Raw genomic sequence first — 17,439 nt, 5'->3', positions numbered from 1 at the left:
AAGGCTAATAAATGGACTTTCTCATTTAGACTACGATTCCAGGCTTAGAATGCTAAAAATGTAGTCTTGAGCAAAGAAGAGACTGAGGGGACATGATTCAGTTGTTTAAATTTATTAAAATGAAAGATGTTACAGGGCTGAAGTTAAGCACTGAAAACAGGACAAGGGGTCATTGTTTAAGGCTATATTTAAATCTCAGGCTAACATGGATATTAGGAAAAATTATTATTTTAGCAGGGTAGTAGAACTTTGGAACAGCTTACCGGAAGGGGTGGTAATGAACAAGGGAGTAGATATTTTTAAGAGGGCCATTAATCTTCACTGGGGATTGCAAATTAACTAGGACCAGTCTAGCTGGGCCTAGAGCCTGTTGCTGGTCGTCACATTTGTATTTTTTGGAGCTGGGAAGTTTTTGTTTTTGCCTGTAGAAAGATTGGTCTCATGAGGCCAATGCGCTAGCTGCATTTTTAGTTAAAGTAGAATTAGAAGTCCTGGTATTTTGATGTATACTTGAAGATTTTTCAAATCATTTTAAAATTTTATGGCCGGGTTAGCTCTTTATACCCAAAGATCTGTTGTCTGCTGGCGCTCGTCATAAGCTGGTCTGATGTCCTAACCCTAATGGATGCCTGCAAACAAGTATTCCAAGTATTCCACGAACTTAAAAGTATGTGCAAGTGTTGATTTTTTGTAACTATCGCTTTTAATTTATTTTGAAGATTATCCACAAAATTCACTTATCCGTGGTTACCGTGTCACCCTATTCTGCAGACAATTAGGGGTTTACTGTACTTACACTGATCGCCCGTAATATCAATGCATTATTTTTAGTAGCAATGTTTTAATATTTAAGCATTATACAAGCGGTCTAGGGTGGCTAGATTCTCCCGGCATCTCGCATATCAATGATGTCATATGCGTTTGTAGTCTATAAGCTTGGCAAGAAATTGAAGATATAATATAAAGTTGGCACCCTTTTTTGGTGACTTATTTTTGTCGCCTACTGTCATGAAGTTTTCACGACATTTTAACCTATAAGTCATCACTGTCGTGTAACCATCAAAGTTATGTGACATCTGTGATGACGTCATCCACCCAACAACCAATCAGGAACGACCTTTAAGAGAATGTAAGTACATACAGGCATGCATTCTGTCCTATTTTGATAGTGTAGATTTTACAGTGTTTAAAAAGTGGTTAACTACTGGCAGATGCTTGTCAACTACTGGAAGTGAGTAGTCAACTACTGGCAAAATCTCCCTTTTTAACTTCTATTCAAAATAACTTGATAAAAAGAAAGCAAAACAGAAAAATGATTAGTAATCAATTTTTTCCCATTTTTTTTCCTGTGAAATTAAATAGAATTTGTAGAAATTTCCACTAAATGCAAATCACCCTACATGATCAATTAGTAAAAAAAAATTAAATATTATTTATAAAAAAGTCTCATATAACACGGTTTTGACAGTACGAATGATACGGTTTTGATACGGTATGAATTAACCATGTTATGTACGAAAGAGACCTGTACTTTGTATCATTACCTGTGATGTGAAATGCGTAAACACCAGAAGTACGCTTCACTAATTCTTCATTCAACACAGATTTTATTTTACCAAAAACCATATCAGTTGAACTTTCGCTTGGTGTTGCTGAATCGTTGCTATACAACTGTCCTAAACTATCAGCTGGAAAAGATTCAAGTTCTTTCTGGGGAAGAAAAAAGTCGGGTGATAATGGTTGAGCTGCAAAAAATATAAAAATTTGTATAAGCTGATGTGATATGGTTCAAAAAATATGTAATTGTACTAACATTATATTTTTATGGGTTTAATATATCTCCTATTTTCTCTTGAAACATAGATAAATTATTTTTTAATGATTGCTTCAGGGACTAAACTTTTAAGACAATGCTATTTTTTAATTTATTTTAAGATTTAGTATGTATAGGAAACTAAAAAGATTGACTTTAAGCATATTATAACTTTTAGAAACATCAAGTAATCAATTGTAGGGGTTAGAAATTCGAAAAGAAAAAGAACATTTCAAAAATATATAATCAAGGTGCTGCATGGTTTAGAAATTTTGTTGAGGAAAACTTTAAACAAACAGAAACTTTTTTAACCACAACTCAGAAACCTCATTTCTTATACCTGATAAGTACATAGTAACCCTATTATATTTCGCTTCTCGGGGGATAAAGAATAAGCATGATATATCCGAAAGTGCAATGTAACTGAGGTCCTTAAAAATAGTTATCCATCCCACATACAAGTAAATTAGCATTCCTTCTTTTAAACATGATTTTCAAATGTTGGTAATTCATGAACATACTATCACACATGTTGAAACTTAAACAATACTGAAATTTAAGTACATTTTTAGCATCAGAAAGATACAAACATCAAATGGCGAATAAAGATTATCTTTTCTAGCTACTGCAAGTTAAGATGGAGCATTTCAATACCCTCTTATTCTCAATAGACCCGTCGATTTGCTGTAGAACAGATGTGAAAAGTAAAAGAAACCATATTATTTCCAGAAAACTCTTTTGCCCATCCCATCCAGGTCATTCTTCCCTTATTTGATGCAAATCCCGATTGGTGCAATGAAGCACAAATCTTTTCTGTACTAAAAGGCAGTCAGAGCAGGGCATATGTTCTTTTCTACTTCGGCCAGTATGACACCTGCCTGCTGTGTCTCACTCATTGTAAAGGCCTTAGTATCAATACAAAAGAAATGTCAAGTAGTTTCCAAACTTTATCTTAAACTAAAATATTCTTCAGTTATATACATTTAGATGACAGGAATTGTTGCTAGTTTTCCAGAGAATTCAGAAGACTAGAAGCATCTTCGTTGTTTCATTCATTGACAAAATAAAGAAGAAAGAGACAGTTTCTGAGTAATACCATATGTTTTCATGAATGATTTCAAACTTAAAGAAAGTTTTTTTTTAATCTTTAATGTTTTAGGAGACAGAAGAAAATTGTAAAGATCAATGCTAAAACTGAGTCTTAAGTTCAGGTTCAAGCATTGATCAAAACGTAGAAACTTGTTTAAAATATAGTTTTTGTGAATATAAGTTACTTTAAAAATACACAAGTCCTGCAAATAATTACTCTTTTTGGGAGTAGCAGGGTGGAAGACTAAGTGCAACCACCTACTTGTGGTGGGTTAAGGGTTGTAAATGCAATTAAATATAATGGAATTTCTAGCCAAGAGCTGTATCGTGCATATTTATTGTACAAAAATACATAACTGGGATCTAAATGAAGAAATACTGCAATGTATAAAATAAGCTAAAAACGTTCATTTTTGGTTCATTTAAAGTAACTTTGCAGTTTATGCGAGATCAAAAACTGCTTTGGAATGTAAATATTTTCAAAGATATATGAAAAGAGTATTAAAAGGAAGCATGTAAACGGTATTGGAACAAAAAATTTGAACATAGGATTTTTTTGAAAATTTATTATTTGTTTTTTTATTTTTTTGTTTTTTTTTCTCTTTTTTCAAACTTTGCTGCCAATGCGCGATCTGAAGACATATTCCCCTCCCCCCCCATGTTTAGGATCCAATACACAACTTTATTTTGCTATTATAAGTTACTTCTCGAAAATTTCCTTTTTTCGGTCCACCCTAGTGACCAACTCCATTAATCAGCACTTTTTATAACAGGAACAATAAACTGAGAGTGTTCCAGAAAGGTTTTGCTGCATTTCTTTTTGGACTTTCTTCAATCTATTGTTTATTTTCTAAAAAAAATTTTAAGCAAAGACAGCTTTTAGTGCTGCAGATGATTATTTAACTCTATTCAATTTGATTTGCTGCCAGTCACATTCTTAAAATTTAAATTCATGGAGAAAGTCAAAATAGTTACAAAAATGTATCAACATTTTCTGTTTTTCCCGCATCATCATAAATTAAAATTATAAGTTATTTACCAATGTCTTCGAAAAACTAAAAATTAAGAGTTTACAAAAATTTCTTATCTACTTTCCTATAAAAATGAATGTTATACACACTATTAAATGCACTTGCTTTAACATTTTTATGAATCTCAGTAAAAAAGATACAAATAGGTAAACAACATTAAATCTGTATGCCATAAAAATAAATAAAATAAAAAACTATAAACTCACTAGGGTCAACCGCATATTGGTCAAAGTTTGTTACTCCATTCTCAGACAAAACAGTCTCATCGATGAAAAATTCTCCAGTTCTCCTACTTGTTAATATTGCATAGGCTGCATCAGCCATCACATCTGGTTTACGGCAATTCTTAGTGATGTCTTTTCCTGCAAGCATCTCCATGGCAGCAGTTGCTATCGCTAAAAATATTTTTTTCTAAATACAGTTGGTTCTCTGTTTAAGGCTTCCGCAATTTAAAGACGACTTTTCAAGGTTCCGGATGCTCTATTATAGTTTCAAAAGCATTCTATTTTAGGATGCATTCTACTTAAGGACGATTTTTTGTGGTCCCTTGAAAGTCGTTAAATAGAGAGCCAACTGTATTGCTTAAATATCAGTATATTCTTTTTTTTTTAACTTGATTATATTACATTTATCACATCTAATGATTTTAAATGGCTGCATTTCGACATGCTATGGCTTATCCAAGAAAATAAGCACTTCAAATACTAAGCAAAGAAAAAAATATTACATGCTGAAAAAATGAATATTTTTTTTGTTTCCACAGGAAACATGTCGGCTTCAATGTAGGCATTCGATTAACTGCCTTTCTTATGAATAATAAAAAAATGTCTACAGATTCAAACTTTGTGGCAAAAAGCATTAGCTGCAGTTAACACTGTTGAAAAAATAACATATTGTAAAAATTGAAAAGAAAAAAACCCTTCAAACTGTCATGATCATGGATTTTTACTAATGTTATCACAGCAGGTAATTTCCAATACAAAACTGTAGATACTGATTTAGTGCAACTGTAACCTCCCCCCCTCCCCATACACACTAGTCCAGAGTTTCCCAAACTGTGGTCTGGGGACCCCCGGGGGTTCGCTAGTCCATGCCAGGTGTCCAAGGTGCTGTCCAGCTAAAACGTTGAATATAATCCAGGTTGAAGGACGAGTAACGATATTTCAATTCAAAAAGAAAGCACATTTATGAGGACTAAAAAAGTTCTTGCTTAAGTACATGCATGACGCAGCAGCCCTTCCCCCCCCCCCCCCTGGAACTCTCGGAAGTAAACACACTACACATTAATTCTGTGTATATGACGAAGTTCAAATTGTTACAAAACTATATGAAGTAAAATGCAAACATTGAGGCACATTACATACCTTAAATAAAACTTTTGTTCCAAAATTTTCAGTACTAAGTGACTAAATTTAATGGTCAACATTCAAAATTTCAAGCAAAGGCTGAAATAGATCAATTGCTATAGTTTGCAGTCAATTTTAATAATTATGGAGTACCACTGTTTTATAAATTTGTTGCATTATATGCTTGAGTTTATTCATCACTTCAAAATCATTTGAAGTGAAAGTAAATGTTTGACACTTGAGATTTTCATACAGTCACCAAATGTTTGGGCAATCATCCTTTCATTTTAGCCAAATTGTCAAGGGCTAAAATATTTAGTGCTCAGATTATATTAATATTATTAGCATACGTCATGCTCAGGGTTCATACCAAGCAGGAAAAAATATATAGGAGTTTAATAGGGAAAATATAGGAGTTCAGTAGAAAAATATGTAGGAGTTTAAAAGGAAAAATATAGGAATTTTGGAAAAAAAAATAGGATGTAGTATGTTTGGAGCTTTGTGCCCACACACACAAAAAAAAAAAAAAAAAACTGTCATTATCAATACGATTCTACATTGCATGATGTCATAGCAATGTGAAGAGTAACAGATGTCAGAGCAAATGAATTTTTGTACCTACATGAATCAGTGAAAGTAAAACACTTAAACAAGAAAATAAACCGTTGGAGCACATTTGGAAAATCATCAGGAATTCCAACTACTGGACCACCGCTCAGGATTAAACAAACAATCATGATTGTTTAAAACAATTTTGATTTCAATGAAGCAAAAATGTGTGTGTATGTATGTTTTTTTTTTTTTACATGGAGTTCTACATACAATTTAAGAGAACTCAGGGGTCTGTCCAGGATTTTTCACAGGGTCCATTTTTTGTGAAAAATCAAATAATTTTGTGAAAAATGAATTAGTTTTGTGAAAAATCAAATAACTTTGCAAAAAAAAAAATGTTAAAACGAAATTTTAGAATTAAGAGATGGCACAAACTGCATCAATTAAACTTAAAGTTGAGTGCTTTCCTCTTCTATGTCGAGAAAATCATTCTGGAGTGTTTTTCCGATATTTGGCCCGGGGGAGAGGGGGGCATCGCCCTCTTAAGTATCAATATTTATCTACCCTTCTACATTATGTTAAATTATATTAGAAATATTTCTGTACAGGATTTAAAATAATTGTAACAAAAAAATAAATAAATAACATAAAAATCAGAATAGGGGGTTCAGCATTTAACTTTTTGACCCAAAACACTCTTAAAAAGCACAGAATTTCGTTTAAAACTTATAAATTCCGTGATTTTAACAAAAATAAAAGGATATTTTAATTGTTTACCTCTTAACAAAGCGTAATAATCATCAAAAATTCGAAAAATCGGATTCCCATAGCGGATGCAAAGAGATCGCAATCCTCAAAGTGAAGGCATCAAAAGTATAAAAACGGCTTGTAAAAAAATATTTTTGATAAAATTATTTTAAATTTGCATTTTAGAGTCCTATGATAAACATTTCATTAATATCTGTGGACACAGTTGACGCAAAAATAAATAAATAAATAAATAAATAAATAAAATAAACCATCTATTCAGCATTTTAATTTTTGACTCATAACAGAAAATAGAATTTTGCTTTAAAAACTTGAAATGAGAGTTCTAACAGAAATAAAGAGACTTTTCATTTATTTCAATCCTAATAAAGCGAAGTTAGCTTGAAAAAAGAACAAAATATGATTCTCATATCGGATGTTAAAAGATTGCATTTTTCAAAATGTAGACATCTAAAGAAAAAAAACACGGTAATTAAAAGAGTTTATTTAAAGTTAATCATCCTTGTTAGCATCGAAAAATCAAAACCCATATAATTTTCTCCCATAATAACAATTCAACATCGCACCGCACCGCATCCGTAAAAACGCAAATATTGACAAGCTGGTAAAATGATGAGAATATTTTCGAGTCAAGTCATTATAAAGGTTCAACGCCAGACGCTAAGTGGTGATAATTTTGAAGTTGGTAACCCTATCTGAAGCGATCATATTTTTCTCCCACCCTTACTATCCCTTTGCAGTTCTAAGTTCATTTCGCAGATATATATTATTATTGTTTATTAAATCATGAGCGGGGGGGGGGGAGAAAAGTGCTTACCAATGCCTTTTCAGAAAAGTTTACAACAACACCGCTGCTAATTAGCTGTGATAAAACAAACAACCATTATATTTATTTGGCAGTAGCAATTATTTATCGCTTGCAGAAGCATCGCAAGAGTGCCGATTTTTTTTTTCTTTTTTTTTTTCAAAATTACCCGATTTTGTATAAGCTGATTCCTCTAATTTGACTTTAAAAAAGGTTCCAAAAATTATCGGTTTATACACAGAAATATGCGTTATTTTGCTTTGATTTGCTCTTTCAATAAACAATTTGTAAAAGATTAGATCTTGTTTATCAGAATTTTGTGAAAGGTCCGTTTTGGTTGATCGGATTTTTGTGAAGGGTCCGTTAACGGACCTAAATATCCTCTGGCCAGACCCCTGGAACTTTATTTAATTTTAGTCAAACAAGCCATCATTAGAAGTATACTGCATCAAAATATCCATTTTCTGATTACACAGAAAAAAAATTTAACGAATTTTCTGTTCCTCAATGTACTTAGAGTGTTTTTTATAGATTTCAAGGAGTTGAAAAAGAATATGTTTGCAAATATTTTCTATCACCCTCCAATTTTAAGAAATTAAATTTATAAGTTTTGGATTATATATATGCTATCTTACAACAGTTAAAAGTTTATGTATTTTTCTTTTAGATGCATTTGATCCATAGACATATTTTTTTACTCATTACAGTGATAGAACATGTAACAAGAGAGTAGAAACCGAATCCGCTTTGATAAGTTTTATATATACAACCTTGAGCAGATGGCACTAAGCCCTTCATATCATATCATCACACAAGATCACGGTAGATAAAGATGTCTTTTGACAAGTGGAAATGTACTTGCCATCGGTTCCTATAGCTTATTCTTGCATAATGAAAGAACCCTACGAAAATATGAAGATATTGATTCATGAAAATGATTATTCACACCATAATTGGAGCATATGGGCAGATTTTTTAAAGTAATTACCATTCTGATTGGTCTGTAACTTGATTATACAATACACTGGCTATTTTCTATGTGAGTGGAACAGCAGGGCAATACATGAACATTATGTCAAAAAAGAAATGGCCAGAGCGCAAACAATATATAGCAGGTGAAAAAAAAAAATGTATGCAAAACTTTCCTCTAATTGATTTTTAAAAAAATATTTCCCCACCTTTACACATAAAGTTGGGATTGATGAAGAATTTTGTTAAATCAATGGATAAAAAGTGTGCGGATTTCAATATTTGTAGGAACAATTCCCATCACTCATTTATGCAACAATTAAGGAGGGCATTTTTATTTAACAAAGGATAAGAAAGTTGTAATGAAGGACCAAAATTTTGAAGCCAGTTTAAGTGATTTTGGAAAACAGCATGGATTGATTTTAAAAATGTTGTGACACAGTTCTTCAGAAATAATAAAAGTCCTTATTACGAAATATTCATTTAAGACATGTTTAAAAATTACAAAAAATTAGGATGTTCAATGTCACTGATTTTTTTTTTTTTTCCTTGAAAGTATGGGAGCTGTGAGCAACGAGCATGGGAAGTGTTTCTACCAGGATATTTCTACAATTTAAACAGGATATCACAGATGATTTACTCCTAATATGCTCAAGATTATAGTTGGAATCTTATTAAAATATTATATCTTATTTAAGTTTGTGTTAGTGCTAATAATAAAGCATCTGCAGTTAAGGCATTTACAGCTACATAAAGTATAAAATTTAGGAAATTTTTTTTTACAAGTATCATAATTTTTTTCACCAAAAATCTCTTCCATTCTTCTACAACTTTTCAAACAATATATATTTTTTGTGTTTTATACTAGTTTTAAGCTTTTTAATTGTTTATAAAATGGTAAATGACAAAAATATTGTACATGTATTGAATAAATGTCACTAAATTGAGATTTTAAAGATTCCGGATTTTTTTTAAATCTGTGGGTGATGAAATATTTTTACCGTCATATTCTTTCTCGGCACCCCCTAAAATATAAAACTCACCACTTACTTAATCAGGAACAGAAACCTTGTTGACCAGTGTTATTAAAAGAATTTTATCATAAAACAGTATGGAAAAGCAATTATAAAATTTAGATTTTTTGTATGTGCTTTGAAAAATGCATCTCTTATTGATTGCTAAAAATAGGCAATAATTAATACACACACACACATTCTTTTTTTAATGTTATAAGTCCACTTTTCGATCCTGGTACCTCATTGCCTCAATGCTAACACTAACAATGAAAAAGCAGAGAGCACAGAAGTCCCATCCCATCAACTCCATGTCTCCCTTTGTCTCACCAGTTTTGTTGGACTATTTCTGAGAAAACCCTCACTAAAAGTGGACAACATTCTGCCTCCCCTTCACTATTCACAGAAAAAAAAACTTATTTTACTAAACAAAGGCAAAGAACAAAAATACTGCACTAATGCATCATGTTTGTGGGAAATTGTCACTCACATAAGCTTGATTCATTTAAGCGGCGTGTTCAACTCAAATATCTGGCAATTTTTTAATGTTAAAGCTGGATGTCTTTTTTTTTTTTTTGGAATTGATTCATTAAAGCAGCTGATCCACTGACCCAGCGCTCACTGTAACAGCATTTTTAAGTCAACATTCATAACTTTCTGTTAGTGTGTGCATTAGGGTGGTTCAAAAAAATTTTTTTTTTCAGCTAGAGTACAGGACACCCCCTAATTTCTTTCGACTTACTAATAGTATTATGCTGTACAAGTTTTAGCTTCTTACTCAAATTTTAAGAGGGTGCTCAGTGACCCCTCAATTTAACATTAGCCGTAGCATAGAAAATGTCACAAATTCAGAAATATTTAATTTCCCCAGCTGTGTTTTTTTTGGTAAATAATTATTTTATTGCAATGTATATGCATAACACTTGTGTATATTATAATATGTAGTGTTGTTTTTCATTTCAATGTATTTTTTACCCCCTCCCCATACTGATGAAGTTTGGGGGAAGGGGTTAAGCACTGTCTCACAAGTCTCTCCACAAGTCTAAAAATATTGAGGAGTGCCCTGGTAACTAGGAGAAACTTTTTTTTTACATGCATTTTTGAACCACCCTAGTGTGCATAGTTATATACACACATGTATATAAATACATGTAACACTCTTTTTCTGTTAAAAAGAAAAAATAACAAAGATTCAATATGCAGTGAAGCACTGTTTATACGTTTCTCTTTTATACGTTTTTATCAATTATACGTTTTTTAAATTGGTACCTGCAGAGTCTAATACACATTAACCTTTACCTATTATATGTTTTTTCATTTGTATGCTTTTTTCATACAGTCCCTTCAAAAACGTATAAATGGTGCTTCACTGTATCTTTATAAGTATTGAACATTTATACAATCTTAAAGTGTAAAAAATCAATTTTTCCAGAAAGAAAATACAAATATACAAATACAAAAGTGACGACCAGCAACAGGCTCTGGGCCCAGCTAGACTGGTCCTAGTCAATTTACAATCCCCAGTGAAGATCAATGGCTCTCTTAAAACTATCTATTCCCGTGCTCATTTTTTTGCACAATCACGAATTGTTTATTATTCTCACTTGACAGCTTTAAGCATTTGCCAAAAAAAAACCTTTTTATTTTTTTAGAAAGGGTAAGAGTGCAGGATAGAAAGAAAAAAATGGCTCAATGTTTTTTTGCATGTTTAGATCGTATTTAAGGTCCCATGAAAAAGATATTGTATTTAGTAAGGAAATATAGGAGAATATCTGACAAATTGTAAAAATATAGGAGCTATAGGAGGACAATGAGCCCTACATGCTATATTGACCTCGCATCTGCTGAACTCTGTTGATGTAATTTATTTACATCTCAAAATAAAAAAAAAAAAGCATTTTAATCCTCTCAGTCATTATTTTGTAGAAATGTATTCTAAAACAAATAATAATTACAGCATGGTGATAGTGTTTCCAAATACATACACACAATATACATAAAATTCAAAACAAAAATAAGCAAATAATTTTACATGAACGAACTTTTGGTTGGTACTCTAAAAATACCAACCAAGTGTAGTTATTTGAACAATAGAGAACTAAGAAACTCTTACGATCAACTTAAAATATTTTCCTTTGAAGTGAACAGATTTACTGCTTCCAAATTAAATATAGTTATAGTGGAACCTTAATTTTGTGTATTCCCTTGTACTTGTGACAAAAAAATGCACCAAGTACGAAAACGTGAAATCAGGGGTTGGGATAAAAATTTAAGCATATTGTTTAAAAATAGACACTTCCCAATGGAATAGTGGAAAATATTTGTAATGTTTACTTGTTGTTGTTTTTTATATACACAATTTGATCCATATCACATTCTGTACAAAAAAAGATCTTAGCAAATAAAAATTGTTTTCGAGTTTCTATGCTTTGATACTAAAGACAATAAGATGAACAGAAAGAGTGCTAAACAAGCTTCAAACAACTAAGAAACAAATTTAGCTTGAAAAAAAAGACCCAGAGAAAATTTATGTGAGTCCTGTAGAGGAAATATGAGTTTGATCTGTTTTGAGAAAAACTGATAACTCGGATTTTCTTAAAAGGCCACGTTCAATCCAGAATATTTTAACAATATTACCAGTATAGCAATTTTCACGGATCAGCAAAAAAATGACATCAGAAGTGGGATAATGTATGAAACAGAAAATGTAAAATCGGGGTTAAGCTGCATAATAAATTAAAAATTTAAAATAAAAGAATGCCTCACCAGTTTTAGGCCATAAAGCATTTACTGCAATGTTATCAGCTTTTAATTCCTCAGCCATTCCTAGTACGCACATTGACATGCCAAACTTGGCCATTGTATATGCTAAAACATAATACAAAAATTAAGTGTAACTTTAGCAATAAACACAAAAAACATTAAAGATAACACTTTTAATTTATGATATTTGATATACAGGGTTCTCAAACTAATTCAAGAAAAAAAATTTAAAGGACTTTTTCAGAAAGTTCAAGAACCATTATTTTAGGCATGAGTAAGCATTAAAAAAGTTTTAATCAAATGTTTTTGCAGTTAACCTTCAAATGCAAGATCCTTTTCTTACTTATTACTTCAGGGTGGCAAACAATTGGGAAAATTGGCAAAATCAGGAAAACTCACAAAATTTCCTGATTCTGGAAAAGTTGTGGGAAATTTCTAAGAATTCCGGATCTTTTTTTTTTTGGGGGGGGGGGGTATAAAAAAGTGAAATTACATCTCATAAATACATTTTTACACAAAAATTTTTGAGAAATTTTATGAATGAGGTTTAAAAAATCCAGATAAGTCTTTCAGCATGTTTTTGTACAACATTCAACTGAATTTGCCAAAACTGACCTATAAAAGAATGAGATCGGCTATGATAGAACAGTGCTAATGAACAACTGTTTTTGGTTGAAATTTGCTTTTAGGAAAAAGAATGCACAAGTTTTAAAATTAAATGCTTTTTCAAATCTATAAATGTCAAACTTCACTTCAATGCAAATAAAACATTCAATTTAATCAAATCAAAATTATTTATACTTTATATAATTGATTTAAATCAATTTTCACTAGTTTTATTTCGAATGATTTCTGTTAAAATATAATATTTGTTCCAGTAGTCGGAAGTAGCTCGCTACAAATTGCAAAACTAATGTTGTTGCTACATTTTTCCATAGCTTATAGGAAAATACAAAAAAAAGTAGCTTAGTAGAAATTCATAGCAACCACTTTTAATATTAATTTAATAAATAAACGAGGTGCAAAGATTGGTGCAAATTTTATAACAGCAGAAGCACTACACACTTGCATTTTTTTCCCTTTCTTTTTTTAATTTAAAAAGTTGTACATGACATTCAACTATAGACTATTACAATGCCACTATTGGTACATTAACTGGAAAAAAATGTAATTTTAATATTTTTTTTCATTGTGTACTTTCATGCAAGATAGAGTAGACCAGGGGAATGCCGCCACCTTAAGGAACTTCCATTTTTTCACCATCAAAAATCGTATTTAGTAGCTAGATTAATATTTTGGATTATTGTACGCCATCTTAAGAATATATACAAAATTTGTTATTAATAAATCTATAAAAGAAATAGTCATAAAACATCAATTTTTTAACCTTTGCATTGAGGCGGTATTACACAGGGAGTTGGGATACTCCCACCACGGAACTGGGGTAATCCTGCCACTAGCCAATATGACTAAAAGACAAAGCAGGAAAATCTATTCAAAATCCTACATGCAATTTGAATTACAATATAAGAATTGAAAAGCAAAAGAAATGACATTTTTAGTTTTTTGAGTGAAAAAACAGCATTTTGAATTCATCTGATTTTCTTAAAATTTACAAAAATCAAATGTAGTTTTCAGCTGTTTCAGCATCGCTCTACTCTGAATGCACCCACTTGCCACAGCAAGTGCATCTGTATCACAGTTCGTTCATTCCATATTCATTGCATATAGCAGAAAGTTAAACGTTTGGATTGCTTGGATCAAAAAGGTCATCGTTTTTGTTGTTGTCACAAAACTTTTTGACTTCGATGTCCTCCTCATCTGATGAGATTTCAACACTAAAAAGTTGCTTGTCCCTTTTCTTATTAGATTTATTTGTTTTCCTTTCCCGTGTTGTCACTGCTTTCTCTTTCTTTACCTTGGATTCAGTTTTGATGGACATTCCCAAAACCTTTGCTGCAGATTTTCTTTTGGCTCTTTTCTTTTTCAATGTCTTTGCCTTTCTTTTAACTACTGTTTCTTCCAAAACTACTTTCATTGGGCTTCCCGTTAGAATTGACGAGTGGCCGTTTCTTTTAGAACTTTCCTCTTCCCTTTCTGCTGCCAATTTTGGAATCGGTGAAAACTTATCTAGCGATTGAAGAAACGTTTTTCGAGGCACTTCCTGTCTTGGATGAGCAAGGTGCTACATCCAAAAACTCAATTTCAGACGTATTGCTCGCTTTTACAAGATTCACCAGTTTCTTCTGTTAAAACTAACTTCTGTTACCTAACTCTGTTTTTACTAATCACGGTTTACAAGAGCTTTTTTTCGTTGCTTTTGTCCTAGAGTGGAACAATGCTTCCAGGGGTAATGCCGCTACCATGGCAGCATCATCCCCGGAGAGATGGCGTCATAACCCCGATCCGACAAGATGGAAGAACTGTAGATTTAAAGACATCAAAACAAATGGAAGTGATCAATATTGCTGATTAAAATATAGGCTAAAATATCTATTTAAAAGTTAATCATAGCAATTGCAGCCATTGTAGCATCTAAAGGTACATACCTCAGCTTATTCAAAATGGAAAAATAAGATCAAACTTCTTCAAAACAGCATTCGTCACTATTAGAAAAATCAACTCGTGCAATGGCTGCCATCGACTTGGGGCATTGGTTGTAGCATCGTTCGCTGCAGGTCAGGAGCTGTCAGGCAATCTCCTGGTCTACCCTACGTGTTATCATCCAATTGTTTAAGTGAAAAGGTTTCCGGGTGATCCTCAGCCATACTTTGCTGCTTGAAGGTAACCATACTTTAAATGTCTTGAATACTACTTGATACAATAGTTGGATTCTTGAAATATAGTTCAATGGTAGAAATTTCAGACACATATTGTGCTCAGACGAATGATTTAATTTGATGCAGTAATGTTCACAGAGAAAAAACCTTTCTCCATTTTCTCTTCATCTTCCCCTTAATGCCTTTCAATCATTGTAAATGTATTTAAGGCTTTCCAATTTGATTCATAGGAATTCCAGAACACCGATTAAGAACATGTTCAGTATATAGAGAGGTAACAATTGTAGGGGATTAAAAATAGCGTTCATAATGCTGGGGTGTTTATATTATGTTCAGTAGGGTGTCTCAAAAAAATGAAAGTCTTTTTTTAACGCATACCCTCTTTTTTTTTCCCTTTTATATCAAAACTGTTGCAAAAAAAGTTTCATGCAATTTGAAGCACGGTAACCCGTGCCGACTTGCACCTAAATGTGTAAATAACACGTGTATTGCTGGCGACGAGATACTTCGCGAAGCTCAAATCAGCTGTAAATGGTGCACAGAATCAATCAAAAGAGAAAAACAGATGTTGGGGGCTCATCCGTGGCAATGTGCAAACCGTCAAGCGTGTCAGTACGAATACACTCCGGTCAGCGAGTGCAGTATAGTTCTTCCATAGTGAACGAAACATGGCAGTGAAATTGCGTAGTTCGAAAAAAGAGATACTTTTAATAGGGAGTTGCAAAACATCAAATTACCGGCTCAAAACTTCCCTCCAATAGACAAGTTCTGTCTGTTTTGTTTTATAACATTCGAGAAGTAAATTTAATAATCAGTGAAAGTGCAAATCTCGCTATTCGGGAATGTATCATCTTTTGGGAAAAGGCACGCATTCCCACCAGATCTTTGCCAAATTGTATAAATAATTTTAAAAACCTGTATCAAATTTGGAGAGACTTACGAAAAAGTGGAAAGAAACTGCAAGAAGTATTCAGGCAGTGCTAACAAGAATTTGTGAGTAATTTAAACAATTTATTTGATATTGTACATGCTGAAGCACTTCAGTTAATCAGAATAGATGAAGATAGGATTTTCTTGCAACTCCAAAGAGAGCCCAGCCGACGCGGTCATTTAGGTGGAGTGGATAAAAAACTGGCCGACAAAGAAGGAAGGGCTCAACGTTGAGCTGTCAAAAAAGAAAATAGGCGCATAAAATGCGATTCCACCTCAAAATCCTAGGAATTGTATGAACCAGTATAAGATTAATCTTCGAGTTCTAGTGAAAATATACATTCAGAAGATTTCCCAGAAACATATAAATAAGTAACTGGAACAAATATATCAGAACCTGGAACAAGTATAACAGAACCTGGAACAAGTAAATCAGAACCTGGAACAAGTAAATATGTAATGAGGAGCGATTTTATTACTCCAAAGTTAGTAGCAGCATTGGACAGATCTGAATTAAGAATACAATATTCTGTGCTTATTCATGAAGCTACTGTGGCAGAATTGATGAATTTCCAATAAGTAAATCTTCAATTCAAAAAATTTGAATCTGTTAGCAAAAATATGAAATTTTAGTTCTTGAAGACAGTTCCTAAGGTTTAAGAAAGTTTTAGTAACTTAATTAATTGTTATTACAAACATTGAAAATTATCCTGTTACCTAACCGGCGGGCGAATCGTTCCCCAAAGTAAAAACTCCAACAGAATTGTGCATTTGATTACATGGCGCGATGATGTGACGTCACTATTACTGAGTTGAGTAAGTTTTTGCTGAGTGCATGTGAACAACTGTTTTTCAAGGGTTCACAGTTAAAATATAAAAGGTTTTGTGTTGTAGCAGTGATAATTTATGCATGTGATTCGATAAACATCACATCATCACGTGGTGGGATTGGGAAATGTATTTAAGTGAGTGCACCCAATCAATCAATCTTTTACTTTCATCTTATTAGGTTTGATGCCGCCATAACTGCAGTTCTATGTGTTGAGGGGAGCAGTGTGCTCTAGTTTGTCAGTTCCATGTTGTCGAGTGGATTTCAATTTTATAAAAGATGTAGGAAATAAGTTTGTTGTACCCGGCTAAAGGAGCAGACAGGCTCCATTGGTCACCTTGAGATTGTTTGATAGTAAAGGAAATGAAAGAGTGAAAAATTGGAGTTTCTTTCACGAAAGTTGATGTTGTTGGATATAGGCTTTACAAGACCATTGAAGGTTCATGCTGGATTGGAGTAAAAGGTGTCCTGAAGTCTGGCTGGACTGGATTTCCGAGGGTTCTTCACCGGATGTGGGGGTTCTTGGTGTCTGAGAGATCAAGTCTATGGGAGGTCCAGCAAGTGGTACGGGCTGCAACCAACTTTCATGTAGGATCCTATGGATGGATCAGGCCTTCATTTTTTGATATGCCAAGTATTAAGAAATCTTGAGTGGTATGGACTTTTAATTTTAAGTTTTATCAGGACTATTCTATTACAATGGCATTGGACTCAAGGTGTCCTAGCATTAGACTAGTCTGTCAAGTTTCGG

The 17,439-nt window shown here is 32.6% G+C and overlaps 1 protein-coding gene across 1 annotated transcript in view; it reads right to left on the bottom strand.

Annotated features, from left to right (window-relative positions):
• The window catches only part of LOC129231802 (hydroxysteroid dehydrogenase-like protein 2), a 45,368-nt gene that overhangs the window by 6,875 nt on the left and 21,054 nt on the right, over positions 1–17,439 (bottom strand). The window contains exons 5-7 of the mRNA XM_054866176.1: positions 12,153–12,254; positions 4,140–4,328; positions 1,545–1,745 (exon numbers count right to left, since the gene is read on the bottom strand). Of these exons, the coding sequence (XP_054722151.1) occupies positions 1,545–1,745; positions 4,140–4,328; positions 12,153–12,254 (492 nt within the window). The remainder of the gene's footprint in view (positions 1–1,544; positions 1,746–4,139; positions 4,329–12,152; positions 12,255–17,439) is intronic.

This window comes from Uloborus diversus, chromosome 10 (assembly GCF_026930045.1).
Source record: "Uloborus diversus isolate 005 chromosome 10, Udiv.v.3.1, whole genome shotgun sequence".
NCBI classification, from domain to species: Eukaryota; Metazoa; Arthropoda; class Arachnida; order Araneae; family Uloboridae; genus Uloborus; species Uloborus diversus.
This window is presented reverse-complemented; position numbering and strand designations above follow the sequence as displayed.